General features: G+C 45.6%; 1 protein-coding gene across 7 annotated transcripts in view; it reads left to right on the plus strand.

Annotated features, from left to right (window-relative positions):
- KALRN (kalirin RhoGEF kinase) overlaps nt 1-15,173 on the plus strand; it is a 668,576-nt gene that overhangs the window by 221,035 nt on the left and 432,368 nt on the right. For all 7 annotated transcript variants that reach the window (XM_060639748.3, XM_060639750.3, XM_060639747.3 and 4 more), the window contains exons 4-5: nt 6,040-6,232; nt 6,651-7,163. In XM_060639748.3, the coding sequence (XP_060495731.1) occupies nt 6,040-6,232; nt 6,651-7,163 (706 nt within the window). The remainder of the gene's footprint in view (nt 1-6,039; nt 6,233-6,650; nt 7,164-15,173) is intronic.

The raw sequence follows: 15,173 nt of genomic DNA on the forward strand, positions 1-15,173 counted from the left end.
ACCGATGCCTCTTAGTTGCTAAATGGAAAAGTTCTGACCTCAGTTAATGACTTACCTCTTTGCAGCATTTGACACTGCAGTTCCTCCTTGAAATCCTCCCTTCCCTGATTTCTTCCTCTCTTGGTTTTCTCTAACCTCTCTGCATTTTTTCCTCAGGCTCATCTACTTTCTTCTCCCATCTCTGAAACACTGATATTCCCATAAATTCTATCTTTGACTCAGGAAGTTTCTCTTTGTCTTACTCATTTTCACTGGGTGCTTACTCACTTCTGTGCATATCTACTACCATAGTTCATGAATGTATCCATTCAGCAAATATTATTGAATGCCTACTCTGTGCCAGTCACTGTACGATCCCTGAGTCAAAATTTGCAACCTGGATTTCTTTTAATTTCCAGGCCATATATCAAATTGCCTTCAGAATTTCATGTATATAGGAAATTTGTGGATGTATGTTTTAGGCTATGTTTCTTCAGATGGGGATTCAGGTATAAATTATTCATTAAGGACATTCTCTTCAAGAAAACCTTTAAGGGAGTTGGAGAAGGAGAGTAGGGAAGAGGAAGGGCTAAGCAAGGATGTGGTCTCAGATAAAGTCTAGCCGGAGACCGACTTGGAGAATGAGAAGGCTCTGCAGTGTAAGTCACACTTCAGAGCTACTCCACCTTGTGGTAGAGGGTCTGAGCTTTGGCACCTTTGTAATAGAAAGGCACCCCCCCACACACACCCACCTGGTGTGAGGTTGTCACTGCCCACGTGTCTCTTGGAGAAGTGTCATCTATCAGCAGCAGGGAAGTCTCCAGAGATGGTCTCAAGTGTAAGCTGATAGCTACAGCACTTTTAGAGCTGGAGGCTGGGCACAGTGGTCAATAAAGTGTCCCTGGTGGGACACTCACCGCATCTCTTATAGCAGCTAAGACTTACGTAGTACAGATTATGTGTCTAGCACCATGGTAAGCACTTTATGGGCATTAACAAACTTAACCTTTACGTAGCCCTGTAGTATAGGCTATTAGTATTCCTGTTCATTCATGTTTTGCAGTAAAGGGGCTAAGGCATAGAGGTTAAAAGTAACTTGCCTAAAGTGCCTCAATAAGTGAATGATGGAGCCAGGATTCAGACCAAAGAAGGCTGGTTCTAGAATCCATTGCCTTAAGTGCCACCTCAGTGTATTGAGTCTTAACAAGCACCAGGCACTGTATTAGGCATTGGGGATCCAGCAGTGGAATCAATACAAAACTCCCTGCCCTCACTGAGGTTACTTTACAGTGAAGGAAGTGGGACAATAAGTAAATAAATAAAATATGTGATCCAGATGGTAATAAGTGCTAAGGAGAAAAATAAGGGCAGGGAAGTAGGCAGTGCCAGGCGAGAGCCATAGCCTTGAATAGGGTGGCCCAAGGGAGACTTAATTTAGGAGGCATTTTAGCAAAGATCCAAAGGAAGAGGGTTCTCTGCTTCTTCTGCCACTCCCTCTGGCTGACCCTGATTTACTCTCCCTCTGCATAGCTTCAGGGCAAGCCTTCCGAATCACCTGATCATGTTCCTTCCCTAAATGACACCCTTCAGTGGTTCTTCATTGCCCTTAGGATAAATCCAGCACTCCTGCCATGGTATGAGATGCATCCTGATTTGAGGTCTGCTTCCACTCCTGTCTCTTCTAAGAAGGCCTACTTCTAACTGTGATGCCCAGGGCAAGAGTACAAATAGAAACCCACATACCCTATGTGTAAATATTGAAAATTAATATAGCAAGCTAACGAACTGTTAAAGAGTCTACCCTCTACTTTGATAAATGCATCTTCATAGCAACTTAGGAGGCCAACTTAACTTTTATATTTGTTGGACTGCTCTGAGTTCCATGCTAGAACTTGACAATCCAGGAAGACTGACCCCCAGCCCATGGTCTGCCTCCCTTCTCTGCCCACTGCCCAGCTCTGTCTTTCTGCATGCGTGTGGACACCTCAGCTCACATATCCATGTTCTAGCCACATTCTTGTGTTTGTACTGCTGGTATTTCTTGTCCTTGGGGGAACTGAACCTAGGAAAGAAGTACATGTGGGCCCAGGGAGTAGGCTAAAGGCCCTTTGGGCAGAGAATTTTAGGGTTTTAGGTGGTAGGAGCTTAGTCTAGAAGGTGGGTGAGGGCAACACGGACTCTATGGGGCAAGTTGCCTTGTTCCCTGGGGGAGAAAATGTGCAAGAGGAGGGTCAGAGCACAGAACAGGGCTCTCTAAAGCACTCAGAGCAGCACCCCCTCATAGCTCTCTGACTCTTACTCATGTGCCAAAACCAAAGTGAATTGCTGGAACTTTTCAATATGCATGCTCTATTGTTTCTGTGATTTTGTGATTTTGCACAGACTACATAATGGAAGGGCATACACTTGGAGTCCTTGTGCTAATTGCCCTCATCTCCAGTGAGCATCCTAATCCAATCCCCCATCACGAACTCTTAACCCCCACCCCCGATCACAGGAACACCACATGTAGCAGCAATACGGTAGGGTGTAGTATGATATAGTGACCTGAGCTTGGGCTTTAAAGTCCTGGTTTTGACCCTCTGTTTAGCCTCTTAGTGGTCATGTGACCTTAGGCAAATTCCATGCCTCTGTTTCATTATTCCTTACATGGAGATAACCATACCAACTTTATAAGTTATTGTGAGGATAAAATGAAAGAATGGGTATCAAGTGCCTAAGCATAGGCTCTGGCATAGAATAAGCATTGGTAAAAAGTTCTTTTCCCTCCCCCCAACTATGCTTCTTACTTGAAACGAAACATACAGAGCACCTTAGGAGATAAGACTATTTTCATAGAAAGATGCCAATTAGATTAGCTCTCAGCACTCAGCCCCTGGGCATCTGTCCCCATCTCCTGAGCTAGGGAGAATTTCCTAGAGAATATTAGTGCCTGATTTCTACTTTTAGTTGTCAGGGATTATTAGTTCATAGTGTATAGGCTGCTGCTGCTCACCATATTTACATACTGGGATAGTCACTATTTGTTGTTAGGGATGTGAGCAAAAGGACAGTTACAGCAGTGGAACCTGAGGGGCAGGGAAACAAGGAAGCTGGGCATCTCGAAGGAAAGGCAAGACCCACGGTCAGCTTGCAGTGCCTGACATATAGTGGGCATGTAACAAGTGGAAGTCAAGCCAAACGAAGCTAAGAACAGTGAGAGAAGCCAGTAAACTCTAATAGAAAAATAGATAAGAGAACTCTTCAGGTAATCACAGGGAAATACTTATGGAACAATAAGCTATACCTGGTAATCAAAGAAATGTGTATTTAAATGTAATGCAGTATTTTTCCTAGAAGATGGGCAAAGATGTAAAAAGTTCAATGGCCAGGAGCACTTGGGTGGCTCGGTTGGTTAAGTGTCTGACTCTTGATTTTGGCTCAGGTTTATGAGTTTGTGCCCCACAAACTCTAACAGTAGACGCTGTGCACTGACAGTACAGGCTCGGGATTTTCTGTCTCTTTCTCTCTCACTCTGCCCCTCCCCCATTGCGTGTGCATGCGCGCGTGCGCACACTCTCAAAATAAATAAACTTTAAAAAATTAAAACAAGAAATTAAAAAAATTCAGTGGCCAGTGCTAATGAGACAGTAAGGGGGGGGGGGCACTACTCTCATGCACTGCTAGTGTGCACGGCAAAGTTGATTTGCCTTTCTGTAAAGAAATAATGAGAATGATTAAGTAAGTTAGAATATAGGTATAAGATGGCCCATGTGTCATTAAATGTAATAGTTTTAAGACATTTTAGATATGAGGAGAAAACCTCTGTTGCAGTGAAAAATAGAACACTATACAGTGTGAAAACCTCATGCACAAAAAAGACTGGAAGGAAATAGACCAGAGTATTGTAACTTCTTATCGTGAGCTTCTCTTATATAGGTCTTTGACTATTTTGACTTTTCTATAAATTAGCAGGTGTTTCTCTTATAATGGGAAAGAAATCCCGTACATTAAGAAAAGTCACATTGCTTTCAGACGATAGGGCAGAGAGAATGTTTTCTGGACGACTCTGGCAACTTGTCGACTCAGTACGCGTCAAAGAAGAGGCAACTCCTTTCCTTTGGGATACACGCTTTGGGGAGAAATAAAAGACTCAGGCTTCCTCTCTTGTTGAGTCTAGTCATTTGTAGCAACAACTTGCCTGGGGAGTTTCCTGTCAAACTGGGAAGCCTAAGTGAGCTGCCTTATGCTTGAGACAGTCACAAGGTCACAGGAGCTGTGATCTCTTCACCAGTCTGTGACATTCTCAACACTGGTTGAGATTTAAGATTGAAGCCTAAGAGGGGCTTTGATTCCTTTTGTGGCCTAAATCCTCCAATTGTGGCCTTACCTCCAGGAAGTGATTAATAGGCGGTGTTACTCCTCTGTGGGTCACACAACAGGCACAGTGGTTTAAGCAAGTGCTATCTGGGTAATAGGAAATTAAGCAAAACACCCTAAAGCAATGCTACACCAGTATGTATATAAAAATGTGAATTGGGGCACCAGGGTGGCTTCGTTGGTTAAGTGTCCAACTTCACCTTAGGTCATGATGTCATGGTTTGTGAGTTCGAGCCCTGCATCGGGTTCTGTGCTGACAGCTCAGAGCCTGGAGCCTGCTTTGGATTCTGCATCTCCCTCTCTCTCTGCCCCTCCCCTGCTTGCACTCTGTCTCTCTCTCTCTCAAAAATAAATAAACATTAAAAAATTTTTTTAATGTGAACTAACCAAAATCTATTTTGAGTTATAAAATAGATACATATGTTAAGAAAACCAAGACGGGTGGAAGGAAAGACCCCTAACTACCAAAACATAGAATTGCTTCCAAACTGACATGTTATAACTATTTTTGCTTTCATTTTTTTCTTTGATTTCTTAGGAGTTATACTTAAAGTCCAAGTGCTTAAATAAATTTTGCTACTTAATAAGTTATATAGCAACATCTTGATTCACTTAGCCTAATTACTTTTTGGTGTTCAAGATGGTCACTGTCACTTCATCTGGCCTTGATTTCAAGAGTAGTTTCCCCTCTCTTAACTTCCTGAAACATGTCTTTTTACATCCTGACTGGTGTAATGGAAGGACGTGAGACAACTGGACCACATCCCAACCAGCCCCACCCTTGGCCATCTAAGAGTAATCAGCATGACTCAGTAACATGATTTTTTAGAAGCCAATACACATTTTAAACTACAAGTAATACATTTTTTTAATGTTTATTTTATTTATTTATTTTGAGAGAGAGAGAGACAGACAGACAGACAGACAGACAGAAAGGCATAGAGAGAGGGAGAGAGAGAATCCCAAGCAGGCTCCACACTGTCAGCACAGAGCTCTATGCAGGGCTCAATCTCACAATTGTGTGATCGTGACCTGAGCTGAAATCAAGAGTTGGACACTCAGCCAACTGAGTCACCCAGGTGCCTTTACAAGTAATACATTTTAAATACAGTAGTGGCAAATATATGTTATCAATGCTCTGTGTACCATTGCTAATCCACTGGTCAAATCAGCCTAGAGCCCACTGAAGAAAAAGATGTTTTGGCCCACTTTGAGTTCAGTGGTAAAGCATACCAGTGTCTGTATTGAGGTAGGCACAGGGAAGGTCAGAACTCATACCAAAAGTTTTTCATGTCATGTTTAAGGGCAGTAGGGCCCTTGTCTTTGAAGAGCTTGTATTCAAATGGGGAAATCATGATTCATGCCAGGAGCAAGAAAAGGAGACAAAAATTAAAAGAAAATCAAATACAACTCTGAACGCTTGCACATAAACATCCCAACAAGTACGACTGACTGTAGGGAGGGCTGAGTTACGTGCTAAGTGCTGGAAGAAGCCAGAATGCCCTAGGTCAGATGGGGTTAATCTAAAGGTTTTCTGAGGCAGTGCATTTTGAGTTGGGTTAGAAAGCAGCCAGGAAACATGGTGTGAAGCTGGAGGGGTCCAGGTGAAAAGGAAAGCAGCTTTCTGGATGCTTTCTGACTGCGTTCCCCAAAGTCTTAGCCACCCAGAGTGACCGTGCCTGACCTCTGACCTCCCCACAGTGAGGACGTGTGCAAACGTGGCTTCACCGTCATCATCGACATGCGGGGCTCCAAGTGGGACCTCATCAAGCCCCTCCTCAAGACGCTACAGGAAGCCTTTCCAGCTGAGATCCATGTGGCCCTCATCATCAAACCCGACAACTTCTGGCAGAAACAGAAGACCAACTTTGGCAGCTCCAAATTCATCTTTGAGGTGAGCCAGACCTCTCTCTTAGCACCCCCTTTCCCTTCCCTTCTGCTACCCACACATTTCTCACTTCTGCTTCTCCACTTACCCTACAATATGCAGGATGGCAGGGGCTGATATTTCAGGATTCGTCGGCTACTGTGGCCTTACCAGTAAGTCTTGGAAGGAATAAGAGGCTCAAGAGATTGTCCCGGGCTGTCAGCCAGTCTGTTGAAACTGCTGACCCCGGCTGATTTGTGGCTCCTGACCCATGGGCTGCATGCTCTCCCACTCGCCCTTTCTGAGGCAGGCTGTTGTCATTAACGTGTGGATTTATGTCAGCCTTTCCCCTTGACTCTCTGTCTTCTGCCTGGGGCTGCCCTGGGGTCTTCCCCCTGCTCACTCCACATCACTGAGTCCCCCTCTCTGTGTCTACCCCTCTCAGACAAGCATGGTGTCCGTGGAGGGCCTCACGAAACTGGTGGACCCCTCCCAGCTGACCGAGGAGTTTGATGGCTCCCTGGACTACAACCACGAAGAGTGGATCGAGCTGCGGCTCTCCCTGGAGGAGTTCTTCAACAGTGCTGTGCACCTGCTCTCACGCCTCGAGGACCTACAGGAGATGCTGGCCCGGAAGGAGTTCCCCGTGGACGTGGAAGGCTCACGGCGCCTCATCGACGAGCACACGCAGCTCAAGAAGAAGGTGCTGAAGGCCCCTGTGGAGGAGCTGGACCGGGAGGGGCAGCGGCTGCTGCAGTGTATCCGCTGCAGTGATGGCTTCTCAGGGCGCAACTGCATCCCGGGTAGCGCCGACTTCCAGAGCCTGGTGCCCAAGATCACCAGCCTCCTGGACAAGCTGCACTCCACCCGGCAGCACCTGCACCAGATGTGGCATGTGCGCAAGCTCAAGTTGGACCAGTGCTTCCAGCTACGGCTTTTTGAGCAGGATGCCGAGAAGGTAGGAGGGGAGCTGGCCAGACTGAAGTGGGCTTGTGTGTGTTGGGAGTTGCTGCTTAGCTTTTTAGGGGAACTTACAGAGGCTGCTGGTCCAACTTCCTGATTAATAATACTTTTGTGGAAAGCTTTAAAAATGTGCCTACTGGTTTGGGATGAATTTATTTGGTCATTGATCACTGACTTTTTAAAAAAAGTGTTTATTTATTTTTGAGAGAGAGAGAGCGTGCGCGCGAGTGAGCAGGGGAGGGGCAGAGAGAGAGGGAGAGAGAAAATCCCAAGCAGGCTCTGCACTGTCAGCACAGAGTCCGATGCGGGGCTCAAAGTCACAAATCATGAGATCATGACCTGAGCAGAAACCAAGAGTCAGACACTTAACTGACTGAGCCACCCAGGCCCTGATCGTTGACTCTTTAAATCTCCCTTTATGTAGTGTTTATTATATGCCAGATACTGTTGTAAGCACCATGTGTAAATTAACTTATTTTAATCATCTCAAGAGTTGTAAGGGGTAGGTATATGACGGTTATCCCATTTTATAGATGAAGAAACTGGGAAGGCAAATAACTTGGCCAGACTGAGAAGTGTGATGTGATTGTGAAGTCCACACTTTTGCACTGTTGGATGCTGCCCCTCTCAGGACATGCAGTGAGTGGTTCAAGCCAGCTAAGCCACAAGAATAGCAATACTGTTACCAGTCGCAATAACACGACTTAGTGATTATTGTCCTGCAGTGTCCTTTACCGTTGACAAAGCACTTTCACATACAGAGTCTTATTTAATCTGTGCAGCCCTTTGATCCTTTGAGGTGGGTGGTGGTGTTTCTGCTGATATACAGGGAAACGGGTGCTCTTTGATCCTGGGGCTATAATGGCAGACTTGACGTATGAATCCAGCTTTCTTCTGTTTGAAGTACAAGGTTCTTCCTTCCATACCACTGCTTTCTGGAGGATTTTCCTCAGCTGCTGTGTACTTTCTCAAGCAAGACCCCACTTTTCCAGCAGTGAATTTTCAAAGCTTTCCCCTTATCAGGGGACATGTGAGAAAGTGAAAAAGAAAAATATCATATAGTGCTTCTTTGCCAGGGATACAGAAGTATCTTCTCTAGATTCTCTCCAAGCTAAAGAAGAGAGTTTACTATTATATGCACTTTAAGAAGAGTGAAATAGGTTTTCCTCCTATCAGTGTTCTGGGGATAACTTCTATCCAAATGCATAATACCACTCTTAGGCATACCGTGACATTGTGGTAACCTGTGAGTTTTATAGACAGCATCTGATGCAATGGTTTTGTGTCTTTTAAGATCCTATATTGAAAATGTCCTTATGTGTTTGTAAGTAATGAAATTGGGATATAAAACTATATATAATTATGATCCCAATTTATGTGAGAGTGCCAACATAGGTATAAATGGACAAAATTCATCACAGTGCTAATAGTTTTGATTTCAAGGGTTTATGGTTATGGTTGATTTAATTTCTGTATAAATATTCTTTTTTTATATAATTTTTTTCATTTTTATTTATTTTGGACAGAGATAGAGGGAGAGAGACACAGAGTGTGAGCAGGGGAGGGGCAGAGAGAGAAGGAGACACAGAACCTGAAGCAGGCTCCAGGCTCTGGCCTGTCAGCACAGAGCCCGACACAGGGCTTGAACCCATGAACTGTGAGATCATGACCTGAGCCAAAGTCAGATGCTCAGCTGGCTGAGCCACCCAGGCGCCCCTCTCTGTATAATTATTCTGTGCTTTCTAATCTTTTATAGTTCATAATCAGATGAAAACCAATATGTGTAATTTTTAAAGATTACATAGCCCCTTTCTACAAAAGGAATTTTGAATCTCATTTAAGCCAGTTTTTGGAAGAGATATGTAGGAGAGTTTCTTGCACAACCTTAGGAGCTGTGAGGTCTCCCTAGCCTTCCTGAGGGCTCCTTGCCCAGTGGCCCAGTGCCTGGTTCCAGCCCTGGCCTACTCCCCTCTAGGAAGGGGTAGTAGACTACAGAGTCTACTTGGACTACAGAGTCACTGTCACTGCTCACCAAATGATGAGAGACACCAGGTCGGAAGCCAGATGCTCTGTGAAGCCAGAGGCAGGTACTTTGGCTCCTGTAACCAATAGTGGAAAGATCTGGACATCTCCTTTTTACTTGCAGTCTCTTCTGCTCTGGGGCAAGGAATCTGCTTTACAGCCTGGCCTGGGTGCCTGTTTCAGTGAGCCAGGGTCATAAGGGGAGGCCGAGGACTCAGGTCTGCCCAGAAGTGTTTTGTTTTAGGCACTTCCCTGCACCCATGAAGCTCAAGGATATGGGAAGCCTGCATAGGGCACAGATAGCGCCTGTCTCACAAACAAAACACACAAAACAAAATACCTTAACCTCAGAAGTCCCCAGGTAGGGAAGGCTGACCTTCTAGAGTCAGCCAAGCACCAGTCAGCCAGGCAGGAATTTTGGCCACACATGTATCTTCTCAATTCATGCTTGATTCTTTCTCTAACCCAGAGTGTGATTTTCTCAAGATCACACTCTTGGTTAGACAGAGCTAGTATTTGTTCTGTCTCCAAAGCCCAACCTAACTTTTAACCCAATAGCCTGCTATCTCTAACTCCCAGGACCTGCCTCTTGCTACCACTGAACACTGCCTGTTAGCCCCTAAGCCATCTGGCCCATGCCCTGATGATTCTGGGGACGACCTCAAATCCCACCTTCAAAGGCACACTCAACAGCAGGTGCTCTTAACCTTTCTGTGCTATGGACCTCTTTGTTCTGGGGAAGCCTATGGACCCTTCTCAGAGTAACATTTGTAAATGTACAAAATAATATATATGTACATGTACACACACATATATGTGTATATACACACACATATATACATACATATCATACATATATATATATGTATATGTATGTATTACACACACACACACACACACACACACATATGGCCTTGAAAAATAATTATTGAAGTACAGTTATTACATTTTTTTAAAATAGCCATAACTTGAATACTTCTTTAGGAACATTGTTAAATAACAAGTTCTATTTGAAGTCTTCTACCTACCATAATTTTGAAGTAGTGATGAGCATAAGTGACATTTCAGGGCAAAACCTGATGTGATCTGAGTGTGTGTTTCTGTTGATGTCAGAGGCACAAGTATTGCTAACATTAATGTAGTTTGCTGCCTGCATTCATAACGGAAAGGAATGCTATATTTCAGTTACACGTTAGTGACAATAAGGGCATATTTTTTTCCTGTCCAAGTACACAAGCCCTGAGTTCTCTGCAGAGACTCTTAAGTTTAGGATCCATGTTCTGTGGTGTATTCATACCATAGAAAGAAGTATGTGTGTGTGGCATGTGTGTGGTGTGCTTGGTGTGTGTAGAGGGGGAGGGGAGAGAATATAAAAAATGAAACACGGAGTGAAAGGAATGATGGGAAGAGGGCAGCTCAGGAATATTTTGATATTGAGTCAGTGGTGAAAATGTTGCTTAGGCTTGACCCAGCTGCCACAGAAAATGTGCTCAGTGTGGGGCAGGAGAGAAAACAGCCCTTTTAAGTTGCTTCAAGATTAATTTAAAATATCTGTGCAGAGTCAAGTGCTCAGCCCTCGACTTATTTGGTGTTTTTGAAAGGGGATGAAGAGGGTGGTGGTTTGGGGTAAGGGTTGTCTGCGTGGATCCACATCTAAACAAGGGTGGGAGGAAATAGTTACTGCATGAGCCATGTCCTAGCCTCCCTTCTGGTGGGAGTCTTGTCGGAGGCCTGTAATTCCAGATCTGGGAAACTCTTAGCAAATCGAGGAGTCTGGTGATCACCCAGCTCCTACTTTTGTAAAGAGGTGAGTGCTGGGTCTGTCACCTCTGGCTCTGTGGGGTGACAGCTGTTTCCTAGGGCTTGAATAATACGTGGTACTCCCCATTTACCAGCTGGTCTTGGGGAGTGAAGCCATTTCTCATCACTTTCCTCTGACCCCTGAAATGATCCTTCCTCATCTTGGGGGTGGTGAGGAGGGAGCCATTTTCTCTGCCAATTAAACACTTAGGGAGGAAGGACTCTGTTCCACGATAACTCGTAAAGTAGGCCACTATTCATTTAATGAACTTCTGTGAGCAGTTGTCATGATCCCCAAACAAGGCACTTGGATAAAGATGAGTAGGCTAGAATTTCTGTCCTGGAACAGCAAGCTGTCACAAACTGCTATTTATTATTACTTATGTCTGCTGTGTGCACCCCATGCCCTAGGCACAACCTCCATGATTGGGGGTTTTTAGAGAAGAGGGAATATTGCAGCTCAGAAATGTTAGGAAAACCTTAATGAGCAATTTGTGGGAGGGCTGGGCAATTCAGAGGTGATACAAGTAGTGCACAATGCGTCTTGTTGGAAGATGAGCAGCACTGCCTTGGTCCTGTGCTCTCTAGCCTGTAACTAATGGGCCTGTCCTCCACTGTGCTCACAGAACACAGGCGGGCTGTCCTCATTAGCCAGGTGCAGATTACGACTCTCTTCGCAGACCTGTCTCACAGCTGATTGCCCCCACAGCTGCAGTGGACCTTGTATGATGGAGGTGTCTGCCCTGCAGTCATATCCCATTACCAGAGAGAAGGGAGGGCTCTTCCCCAGTAGGGGGCAGTTTGTGGTATTAATGTCATTAAGTAGCCTCATTCCATGTCCTCTTGCTCCTCAGTGGAGGATCCTTCCTAGCTGCTCCCCTCCCTTTCCTGGGTGCCTAGGGCACATCTTAGAACGGCAGAACTGGAAAAGACCTTGAGATCAGAAAGTCTACCTCCCACACTGTCATGATGACAGCCATTGTGACCTCATGATGCCCACCAATGTACTGATGCCAGTGACATATATCAGAAACTACTGGAGGTGGGGCTCCTGGATGGCTCAGTTGGTTAGGAGTCTGACTTCGGCTCAGGTCATGATCTCATGGCTCATGGGTTTGAACCCTGTATCGGGCTCTGTGCTGACAGCTCAGAGCCTGGAGCCTGCTTCAGATTCTGTGTCTCCCTCTCTCTCTGCCCCTCCCCCACTTGTACTCTGTCTCTCTTTCTCTCTCAAAAATGAATACAACCTTAAAAAAAAAGATAAAGAAAATACTGGAGCTGCTGCACCATCCAACTTTCCAGTCTGCGGAAGGCCCACAATCTTCCAGTCTTTGCAGGAAACAAGAGCCTCAAAGGGCTCCAGTGTATAAGGGACTTAACTGATAGAGAAATCTTCATCTATTCCTCTTCTGAATAAAAACTGATGTCTACCCAGGAGGCCCATGCTCTAGTCTTGCCCAAAGCCATTCTAGAAAGGAGTATATTCCCACTACCTTGTGGGAGAATTCCCAAAAGAGGGAGGACTAAGCCACTCTGCAGGGCTTCCAGTACTGGAATTATGCCTATTATTGGTTTATGCAGCATAGTGTGTTTGTTTCATGGGTGAACCAATGCTTGGGACATGCTCAAGACCACAGTTGGAGTGGTATTTAGGTGCCCACCTCCTCTGTAACCCAGGCATCTGCTCAGACGAGACCTTTGCATTTGCTTTGATGAGACTGGCCTCAGTGGTCATCTGAGCCTACCCTCACGATGCTGCCTATGGGAAAGCTCCCTTTGCAGAACCTAATTCTAAATACCTTCCTGCATCTTCATCCTTGCATGGTGGAATTCTGTTTACATGCAAGGGTGCCATCTGGCCTGAAATGGAGCTGTGTGAGTGGGAATTCAGATTGGTTCTGAGGTGCCACTTTGTCAGTTGGGAGACCTTACACACGTCTTTAATCTCTGACCACCAGTTATGCTCCCAACAAAACAAAGATGAAGAATTCGGGCTAACTCAGTTTCTTTTAACTTTTCTGCTTCTACACCACACTATTCTCATTACTAATACTCTCTCTTTGTGAAAGTGCCTTTCAACGGGAGAAGTGTGGTGGTGAGGCACGTGTGTGGCTGTCGTAGTGGTGGCATTGTGGTAGAGAACAGGTTTGTAAGGGAACATATCAGAATCTCCAAAGTAGTTTGATAAAGACCCCCACCCACCTCAGTCAATAGTGCCTGTCATTCCTCTTCCTTTCAGACTTGCCCTACTAATGATATCTAAGCCTCTTTATAGCTCAGCAATTCTGTAAACATTTTTGCCTTTTTGTTATTCATTCTTCCCTATATATCTACAGTAGGCTCTTCTCTCTTCAGAGTTATCACCTTGGCTGGTGATGGAAAATAAGTCTTTCTCAGCAACTAAAACCATCATCTGTCGAGTTCTGTTCTTGCTTTAAAAAAAAGGGGGGGGGGCCTGAGCTGCCTGGGCCTGTTATGAAAATCGAGTGGGGTGATGTGTGGAGGTGCCTGGCACCAGATTTCCCTTCCTTCTTCTTGTGATGGTTCAGTCATGGCTTCCTCTTCAATCACTGGGTGCCTGCCAAGACCACACAGAGTGTCATCCAAGCTATCTTCCCAATGGACTTGCTCCAGATAATTTTTGGTAATCCCTAAATGAAACAAAATTGAGGATTGAGTTGTGAGAGAAATTGGCAATTAGGATGTAGGTTCATAGGGGTCCCCAGAGGTCACTAGGTTGTGTGGTGCCCTGGCCCGAGGCACAAAGAGGAGCACCTAGGTCAAATGGGGGTCATATGTGATGGGTCCAGGTTTGGGAAGTTGCCACAGGAAAGGTCTCTTGGAAAACAGTCTGTCCCTGAAGCAGCCACAGAGGAAAGTGATTCTCCCAGGGGGATGGGATTGCCCCCTCCCCATGTACGTTATGTATCTGAGATACTTGTCACCTTCTGCTTTGCATTATAGCTAAAAGTGTATTTGTCTTATTCTCCTGCAAACTTGGGGCCAGAAACACTTCCTACAGTCCATCCAAGAAACACATCTACATATTTTGATCTTCTTGGAGATCGGTGCAAAAAAAAATAATGTTACTTTCATGTTACTATGAGAAAATATTTATGGGGCCCGCTGGGGGAAGGACATCGCAGCAGGCATCAGGGCACTGTGCTAAGGGTTACGTGCTTATTGTGTTTTGCTGTTTGTATGTCTGTTAACCACATTAGCAATTTAGGACATCCCCAGGATGCCCTGTCACTGGGCAAAGTATCCACTGCTGTTTCCTGTCCTCTCCCTCCAAGGTATAAACATTTCTGATCATTCCCCAGGGCCCAAAGCAAGACCCAAAGTCTTATCCTGCCTGGAGCGATGAGAACCACTAAGACCACTTGTGGAGAAATTCCTCTGCCTCTCCTCCCTGCCAGACACTGGCTGTTTCTCTTTGCCACACGTCTAAGCCCCACACCCCTCAAGTCAGCAGCAAGCATGACTCCATAGTCATTTGTCAAACTGAAGTGCCATTGTAGCAATTATAATACATAATATTTTTTTTAAATGTCAGTTTTTAAAGTCTTCTCACACTCCTGACCTTAGAGGTTTTGTGGTCCAGCCCTTCCTTTTACATAAAAAACTTTGACCCAGGGTAGAAACCCACCCAAAGTCATCCAGTTGGTGGTTCATCATTTGGTCTCCCATCTGCTTTGTGTAGCAGGCCAGGCAGGCGTGAATATGGGCATCGTTTCGTGGGTGGGAGAGCTGAGGCTTGGTGAGGTTGGGAAGTATGCCTGGGAAAGAGTTGGGTGGGCAGTGTAGGAAGATGGCCCTCTGCTCTGAGGCTGGGGCTACTCCCCTCCTCCAACAAACACACACACACACACACACACACGCACACGCACACACACACACACACACACACACACACACACACACACACACGCTGACCTTGCCCTGCAGGAGAAGGGGTGCACGGGCCAGCTAGCAACCTAGGAGGTGGCTGCAGGGGCTGGGGAGGAATGGAGGGTGGGGGTCCTCATCACTGCTCCAGTGAAAGGGAAGGTGCTGGACAGGTCTCCAGGGTACATGCGGCCAAGTCTCTGTGGTTCACTTGCCTGAGCCCTTCTTGTTGGGAGGATGGCTTCAAAAAGCTGCAACCTTGGGGCAGCCAGAGGGCAAGGTCTTTACTGGGCAG

Source organism: Panthera onca, chromosome C2 (assembly GCF_046562875.1).
Source record: "Panthera onca isolate mPanOnc1 chromosome C2, mPanOnc1 haplotype 2, whole genome shotgun sequence".
Lineage (NCBI taxonomy): Eukaryota > Metazoa > Chordata > Mammalia > Carnivora > Felidae > Panthera > Panthera onca.